The 9625-nt window shown below is 31.8% G+C and overlaps 1 protein-coding gene across 1 annotated transcript; it reads right to left on the reverse strand.

The window, feature by feature from the left end:
• Nucleotides 1-1082: 1082 nt before the first annotated feature.
• On the reverse strand, nucleotides 1083-7776 carry LOC132716552 (uncharacterized). The gene is made up of 4 exons (XM_060699849.1): nucleotides 7623-7776; nucleotides 3366-3677; nucleotides 2720-2842; nucleotides 1083-1323 (listed from the first exon to the last, which is right to left on the reverse strand). The coding sequence occupies exons 2-4, from the start codon at nucleotides 3651-3653 to the stop codon at nucleotides 1264-1266; spliced, it is 471 nt and encodes a 156-aa protein (XP_060555832.1). The 5' UTR covers nucleotides 3654-3677; nucleotides 7623-7776; the 3' UTR covers nucleotides 1083-1263.
• Nucleotides 7777-9625: the final 1849 nt, after the last annotated feature.

Genomic DNA, 9625 nt, shown 5'->3' on the forward strand with positions numbered 1-9625 from the left:
ATCTCAAAGGGTTAAGGCAATAAGTGGATTTTACCCATATTCAATGTATTTTCTAAGTCAAAAAGGGGCATAATTCTGTCAAAAACCTTGACAGAGTTATGTCCTCTTGTCTGTTGATGAAGGTCGTGATGGTAAACAAGTATGGTCAGTTTCAAAGCAATACCTCCAATGGTTTTGAAATAAAGTGAGGTGGTACAAAAAACTTAACCAAGCTCAATACACTTTCTAAGTCAAAAAAGGGCCATAATTCTGTCAAAAACCTTGACAGAGTTATGTACTCTTGTCTGTAGATGGAGGTTATGATGGTGAACAAGTATGGTAAGTTTCAAAGCCATACTTGTAATACTTCTGAAATAAAGTGGGGTGGTACGAAAAACTTAACCAAGGTGTGACGCCAACGCTAACGCCGACGCCGGGGCTAGTAGGATAGCTCCCCTTTTTCATAGAAAAGTCGAGCTAAAAATGAACTACTGACAATTCAAAATCTTATCACTTGTGTGTGACAAGAAAATCTGTGTAGAACTACTTTGCGTTGTTCGGTACCCATTCTTCTATTGCAATCCCGCAAATTGTGATAGAACTGTATTCACTGCTAACGCAGCGAATACAAAAAGGAATTTCTGATAACCTTACTTAGAAATTGAATAGTTTATGATATCCAACGTCAGATACTGTGTCTGTTTAAAATGTCAAATTAGAAATTATAAAGTTGGATTTTTTAACATCTGTGATCATTAGGTGAAAATTCTAAACTGCCTTTTTTATTTTATAACTCGGCCGTGATTTCGCACGAACAAAAATACAATGTAATTATAGGTACATCTTAATGAAATATAATTATACTATACACGATGAAGAAAGAAAGTTCTTCAAAGAAGAATTTCAATTTGTATTACACTGACTCCATATCAATTTTGAGTTTATCATCTTGAAAACAATACTGAGGACAGTTGCGTAGGTGAAGTTCAAGCAACCAAAATTACTTAAAAATAGAGGGAAACCAGAATCCATCCCACAAGCAATATGCCCGAAGCGGCAAAATGAAAATGTGCCTTGGTTTGATTGAACCTACCACGAACGGCACAATTTTTTTATAGTTCTTGGACAAAATTCAGTAATATAGCAAAATTCAGTTTAATATCTGTTGGGAAAGAAGTTCAGCTGTACATACCTCCATAAACTGATGAATTTCTCTGCACTTTTATCATTCATAGAATCCAGTATAGTTACAGTTCTGTCCCTTGTGTTGGCATGCAGTCAAACCTAATGATTACCATTGACATTTATTGGTAAGATAAGATGCTTGAACTTCAGAAACTGTCCCTGAAATATTTTAGTTAAGCATAAACATTTTACTGTTATGTTCAAAATTGCATTAATTTGTATATCCAACCATATTTTTCATACTGATAAGGCTATACAACACTTTTATATTGATAAGGTATATAAACAGTGGCTAGAGAAATCCAGAAGTTTCTGTATCAGTATAAATTATTTAACTCTCATGTTATAGGTAAATTGTATTTTTGTGCCCCCACTTTAGGGGGGGGGGGATTTAGATTTACGCTTGCCTGTCCATCGCTTCCATCTGTTCACATTTTGTGTCACACGTAGCTCAAATATTATTTGACCTAGCAGTCAAGAAACTTTATGTTTATCAGCATGTGAAGTTGTGCACCTGGGTATTTTCGTGTGGATATATTTAGTATTTTTAAAGTTATTGCCCTTGACTTGGTAAAAATTTGCAATTTTCAACTTGTGTCGCATGTAGCTCAAAAAGTATTATTGCCCTTAACTTAGGAAAAATTTTCAATTTTCAACTTGTGTCACACGTAGCTCAAAAAGTATTTGAAGTAGAGTCATGAAAGTTTACAGGAATGTTGATCACTGTCGGGTACGTGAAACAGTGCAAATTTTCCGTGATTCGGTGCTTCCATCCAATATTGAGGAAGGTAAACAACAAGAAGGTATGTGTCATTTTACTTCTATGGAATATTTTTCATGTTAAGTAAAAATAAATAACTATAAGATCAATAAGTTCATAATCAAGAGACAAAACAGAAAGTAGACAAAGGGACTCCACTGAGGTTTAAAAGCCTAAAAACATAACATTTGAATTTCTTACATAAATGAGGTGGGGCACTTTAAACACAAATATATGCAAATATAGTTAAGAAATATACTTTGAAATAAATAGAAAATCATATCTTTATGCTTTTCTTAGTCGGATTTGAGTGAAAAGCGTTTAAACGGAGTTTGGTGACCCCAAATTTTTTTCTGTTTAAAATGTTTCAGTTATCATATTCTGATAACATGCCAAATTTAAAGAAATTCTATTGATTCAGAACAGTTTTAATTAAATTTGCCTATATGTCTTCATGAAAACTCCGGAAAACGTCTTTAATAAGTATCAAAGTTCATTTATGGAGTGAAGGTCAAGATCAGTCTGGTCAACTTGAATGGCTTGTCCAAAGTGTTGTTGTGTCCAAGTATGAAGGTAATCCATTAAGAATTTTTAAAAAAAAAAGTTTTAAGGACGGCAATGACAACATGTACATAGAATTACTTTTTTTTCTTCTTTAAAAAAGTTCAGAATAAAGTTGACCATTTTCAAAATTAGTATGACCAAGATTTGTATTCACGTAATAAACTTCCGGACTAACAGGCTTATGTCTGGACAATAAAATTATATTAATATTTTACAAGGGTTTATTTTTACCTTTTTAAATAGCCAATGGCCAAGGTTGCCATTCTCCCATAATACCGCTGTGTAAGATGGGAACACAAATATGTCAGTTACATTCATTTGTGTTTTGAGCAATCCAAGAAATGCATTTTCTATCTGCAAATGATATGAAATATAAATCAACATAATATTAAACAAGTATTCCATTGACATTGGTTTGTTTCAGGTTTTAATATGCTCTTTGTACATAAGAGGGAGATAACTCCCTGAAAATGGTTCTCAAGACCTTTATTTCTACTTGACTTTATTTCCACAAACAATTCTTGAAATGTTCAAAAATAGACAATACACAAATATATAAATAAATTATTATTACTACTATTATCATTTGCAGTTGATTTCCATTGCAAAAATGTACCTATGTTTGTCTAAATATATGTATAAGAGTAGCTTTGAATCAAACATTATTGCTGGGACCTGTACTTGTTTTTTGAGCTTTTGATTAATAAAATGAAAGAATGGCCTTGTGTTAAAGCAGAGCCTAGTACTGCCTTGAACTGTAACCCTCAAGCTAGCTATTATGGTCCACACAGGTGGCCCATGTAATATTCTTATAAGCTGAATCATCATCAAGAACAGTTGTTACTTTAAAACAAGAGTAAATAGTGATTTAAAGTACCTTATCATTCAGCCATTGTCCATAATCCAGTGTTTTAAGATCCTCTTCTTCAATGCACTCACCACCTACAGAGAGCCTGGAATTTGGCAGATTAACAGTCTGGTCTGGCAATGGCATCAAATGGTCAGGTTGAGAAACCAGTGTCTTAGCAATGGTTGCCATCGGTTCAAACAGCTCCATGGCTCTGCAGCATACAACGGATAAAATCAATGTCATGGTTGTTTTTTCTGATATTGTAGCTTCTAAGTGTCTTAGTTCTGGCAGAAGTTGTGCAGCAAATAGATCCATCTCTTCTTCAAAGTCTCTGGCAACCTGTTTGAAAGAGAAGAAAAACAGACAGCTATTAGCATACATCAATAATAGCTAGAAATTTCCAAACATTAATCATTTATCACCAATGTTCTTAATGGTGGTTGACTTGTATGTTTAATAAGATGGAATTGTCTTTTGCCACACAGCAGTATTAGTAACAGTCTAAATATATTTTATATCTGGTCTGAAACAAGTAAAAATTCCCTTTGACAATCAAAATGCAATTAAATTAAATACTTATCCCGAGATTGTAAGATTAAATTTAAAAAAAAAATAAAAAAATAAATTATCCAATGAATATCATTTTTAACAAGCAATTATCATAGTATTGCAAGCAATCCATAAGTCCCCTACCGGTTAGAACCCCAGCAACATTCTGAAGGGCCATTCACTTATGTTTCTAATTTGTTGAAAAAGTTCTTTAAAAGTGATCACAGGAAACAGTTTTTTTATGTACAGACAGACAGACGGACTGAAGGACACTCGTAAAGTTATTTCTTTAAACATCCCTGTTATCAAAATATAACATTTTTAAAAGAAACATTCTTAAAAAGGAGATAACTCTTGAAATAAAGATGCAAGACGTCATACATGATGTGAGTGTAACAAAGAACAATTAGTAATGAAGGTGTTGATAATGAATGGTTTTTTTAATTTGAAGTAAAAGAAAGTGAAAAGAATGAATGAGAAAAATTCAAAGTTTAAAGAGGAGATAATTCTGGAAATATGGATGCTAGATTTATAAACCTTGTCATATTATTATGATGTGGGAGTTTGAAGAAAATCCTATAATGATTGAAAAAGTTGGAGTAAAAATTACCAATTTCTCGAAAAAAGTGTAAGTTCAAAAGGGGAATAATTCTGGAAATAGTCTTGCTAGAGTATTGAACTTTTTCACAAATGTTGAGTGATAATAAGAAACATAGATACAGGGTTCTCAATAAGAGCCGGCCGCCGGCCGAAATGACCGTTTAAAAACACTTTTTGGCCGGCTGAAATTTGTAAAATTTTCAAGTAATACCAAAAACTGAGAACATAATTTGACTGTCAAATACTGATGTTCCGTGATAATTATTAATTTTTCAGTAGAAACACAATAAATGATTGGAATAAATCTGAAAACAGACTTTTATTAGCAAATAAATCTTAATTAAACTTGCATAAAGTGAAACCGGAAGTCCAACTCCATTGCCGATTTTTCCAGCCTACTGCAATATTGCAATGAAAATACTTGCTAAAACTGGACACTATTCAAGGGTTTAAACTTTAAAACACATGATTTGTTTTCTTTTAATCGTAAAATCAATTGTTGATAGTTGTCATTTACACTGATAATGTGTACTAAAATACATTCATGTGTTGTCGAAAATAGATCTGATTTCGGATGTAACTTATTCGGACATGCAATTACGGATTGGGAAATTTTCATAAAAGAAAAAAAGAAATGTTTTAAATAAAATATCTTTCTTTGACTTAACTTCATACACTGATATATACAATGCTTATTTATGAATAAACAATTTTAATGCAAGTAATATAATATGAATAACAAGCTTGTTAACAAAGTTTTGATACCCTAGGTATAAAAATTAAGGGCAATATACTTTGATCAAAATGACTTAAAATCTATATTTTGTTGTTCAAATCAGGGACAAAAGATGTAAATCCAATGTTCCTTCTCAAATCTTACACCAAATAACTGATACATTTTTAGTGAATTACATGTACTGAGATTTGTTGGCATAAATAGTAAAAGTTTTTGTGACATTTGCTCTGTTCCATGTCTGACAAATAAGTTTATAGAATTTATGACTAACACATTTAGGTCCTGTTCAAGCTTTTAACTTCAAAATAAGAATCAATTTTAGGATCAGGATCAATATTTGGATCAACTGTAAAATTCCCTTTTCTTACAAAAATAACAATAAATTTATCTAAAATTTCATAAACTTGCCATCGCAAACCCAACTTCATCAAATTAATATTTGATATATAATCTTTGAGGATAAACATTGCAATGAAGAATATTAGTTTTTAATTTGATCCTGAACCTTAAATTTTTGTGAACACTCAGCCTGTTTTGATTTTGTAAACATAAACTGTACATTGATGTATATATGTACATGTGAAACTGTAAGTTCTATTGAAATTCTGCAGCTTGACAGGCAACACACAATTTGCTTATTTTTATTTAATCATTTAATGCCAGGTGAGTATTCACATAATTGGCAAGTCATTTTAAAATGCCCTTCTGTTCAATGAAAGCATTAATCCCTAAAAAATGAAACACAATGATTGGCATCTGGCACATGATATTTTATTATTGAATAAGAGTGATTTTTATGCAGTAATTTTCTAATATTTTTCTCCTGTCTGCAATTAATGCCCGACAAAACTGTATTGGTCCAGTATTTTAAAATGAATTGCAGGATATGGTGTTTCATTAAGTTTAAAATGAATTAAAAAACAGTATTTAAGGCAAAACTGCACTTTTTTCCCAATTAATCACACAAATATATTTGACAACACACTTATTACTGGATTACTCATAATGTAACACAATTTTTTATAGAATTTAATAGTGTGAGAAATTTTATATAGTTTTTTTTTCAAATTATGCCTTTACATTTGGTCTTCTGTAATAGTTTTAAACTGCCAAAATATGGCCTAGAATGTAGGAAATCAAGTGCTTAATTTCAAAATTTTCCCCCCTAGGAGGCCTGCTAGAATTCAAATTTGGCCTGCTGAGCTGAAAAATATTGAGAACCCTGATAGATATGAAGTTTGAAGTATATACATTCAGAAAAAAAAGAAGTTATTAAAATTAAAATTATTAGAAACTTATATTTAAAGTTTGAAGAAAATACCTTAAGCAATAAAGAACTTATAGTGAAAAAACGTTAACACTAAATCTTGAAATTCAGTCTATTTGTTGCCATAGCAACAAGAATTTTCAACATAGGAAGAAAAGAAAAAAATGTGCATAATCTCCAGACTGCCATCTACTCATATTTCAAGTTTCATAAAAATAATTTCAGTACTTAATGCGTTTTCACTGGATCCAGGTTATGTGTAAAATTTGCCATATTTTTAGTCTATTTGTTGCCATAGCAACCAGAATTTTCAACATAGGAAGAAAAGAAAAAGACATGGATAATCTCCATACTGCCATCTATCCATTATCAAGTTTCATAAAAATATTTTCAGTACTTTTTGCGTTATCGCGGGATCCAGTTTTGTGGACGGACGGACTGACGGACGGAAAGACAGACGGACGGTAAACCTAAACTCCCCTCCGGTAAACCGGTAGGGGACTAATTAAGCATTTATGTTACTTTCATGACCTTAAGCAACTTTAGTTTCAGAATATGAAAGTAATGACTATCAACTGTTTAAAAGCACTGAAAATTTTTATATTGACAAGATTATCATGAAAAATTATAATATTCTAAGTAAAAACTGAAATAATTTTGACTGTGCCAAAATATTACTTTTTTCCAACTCCTTTTAAGAAGGTAATAATTCCATGCCCAATAAGCATTTCAATTGTTTTTTTGCAAAAATATTTCATTTGTTTTTTCCCCTTAATATGAAGATATAATTATTTTATATTACGATAGATTTTTGGACAAGTAATAAAGAGGCAATTAAGGCACTTTCACCCCTTGACTTCTAGACTCCTTGGCATAATTATAAGGATGACTTCTAGACCCTTGACTCTTAGACCCCTTTTTTACATCACGGAAAATCTGCACCGCTTCAAGTACCCGACAGTGATCAACAGTCCTGTAAACTTTCATGACCCATTTTCGAACTCATCTGAGCAATTACCTAGACAAGCATCCTGACAAAGTTTGATGATGAATGAGTCAAAAATGTGACCGCTAGAGTGTTAACAAACAAATATGGACAGACGACAGACATTCAAAGATCCTAAAAGCTCACCCTAAAAATGGTTTAGCTCTTGTAGTTTCAGGGAAGAAGTTTTTACCACAAACATATAAGGAATGTTTCCAGATTCCCCTTTTATTTCGCTCCTTGTCTCCATATTTAACCCCACTTGTTGCCAACATACACCTAAAATTGAAAAAACAAGCAATTATCATACCATAAGTCCCCTACCGGTTAGAACCCCAGCAACATTGTGATGGGCCATTAGCCATTCAATTTTACCACTGAATGAATGACATGAATGAACTTAAATCTTTTGAGTTCTAAGTTTGTCTATATCACAGTAATGTGTTAAGTTTCCCTGCCTAGTAAGGAAATTATGTTTATACAACCTTGTCATATTATTACGATGTGGGATTTTAAAGTAAATCCTATAAGGAATGAAGATCAAGTTGGAGTAAAAAATACCAATTTCTCGAAAAAATCTAAGTTCAAGGGGGACATAATTCTGGAAATAGTCTTGCTAGAGTATTAAACCTTCTCAAAAATGTTGACTGATAATAAGAAACATATATATGAAGTTTGAAGTAGATACATTAGGAAATAAAGAAATTATTTAAAAAAGACATTTTTTTTCCATAAAAATTCTAAGTTCAAGGGAGGTAATACTGATAATTTTTGTGCTAGAGTTATAAACCTTGTCACATATGATGTGGTTGATGACCAGAAACTTATATTTAAAATTGGTTGATGACCAGAAACTTATATTTAAAATTTGAAGTAAACACCTTAAGAAATAAAGAACTTACAGTGAAAAAGCTGAAAAATTTAAATCAGAAATCTTGAAATTCAGGCTATTTGTTGCCATAGCAACCAGAATTTTCAACATAGGAAGAAAAGAAAAAGATGTGCATAATCTCCAGACTGCCAATCTACCCATATTTCAAGTTTCATAAAAATATTTTCAGTACTTTTTGAGTTATCACTGGATCCAGTTTATGTGTTAAATTTGCCATATTTTCAGACTATTTGTTGCCATAGCAACCAGAATTTTTTCAACATAGGAAGAAAAGAAAAAGATGTGCATAATCTCCAGACTGCCATTTACCCATATTTCAAGTTTCATAAAAATATTTTCAGTACTTTTTGAGTTATCACTGGATCCAGTTTATTTGTTAAATTTGCCATATTTTCAGACTATTTGTTGCGAATTTTCAACATAGGAAGAAAAGAAAAAGACGTGCATAGTCTCCATACTGCCATCTATCCATATATTAAGTTTCATAAAAATATTTTTAGTACTTTTTGCGTTATCTCGGGATCCAGTTTTGTGGACGGAAGGACTGACGGACCGACAGATGGACATTCCAACATTTTGGGTTTAGGGGCTATTTTCTTTGTTACTTTCTTTGTTTTCTTAAGGGCTACTAGCCCATAAACCCTTTGATCACGGAATGAACCATAATTGTTCTCTTTTGTTCTCTTTACTGTTATATAGCCCCTAAACCCAAAATGTTTGCTCGGACAGACGGACGGAGGGTAAACCTAAAGTCCCCTCTGGTTAAACAAGTAGGGGACTAAAAAGCTCTGGAAAGATGTTTTTGACATTTTACTTATAATGTAAGTCTGTACAGACTTTATTCTATTCTTACTATTAAATTATCTTATCATTAAGGTATTTATGTTTTTATATATCGTATAAGTACCTAATCTCACACCCAACCTATTCTCAAACCTTTCATTCATGTGCTGTTATTTTTTTACTAGAAGTGACTATGATGTTCTGAACTTATGTGTGCATAAAAGCTTAGTTTCTGACAGACATTTCTGCTGATGTCAAATGAAAACAGTGCATAGGTACAAATATTTACATAACATATTTTATTACTTAGCGTAATTTCATACAAATTGCTATTACCTTTGTAAGTCCCATAAATACACCATTAACTATTTGTGAAAATGAATATTATAGACAAAATATCTTAAAGCAGGTAACTGCATCGTGTAGGGTACTTCATTGTCATGTGATAGTCCTATAACAATCACTTCATTGGCTA

Source organism: Ruditapes philippinarum, unplaced genomic scaffold, assembly GCF_026571515.1.
Source record: "Ruditapes philippinarum isolate M1 unplaced genomic scaffold, ASM2657151v2 ctg4484_1_1_1_1, whole genome shotgun sequence".
In the NCBI taxonomy this organism is placed as follows: Eukaryota; Metazoa; Mollusca; class Bivalvia; order Venerida; family Veneridae; genus Ruditapes; species Ruditapes philippinarum.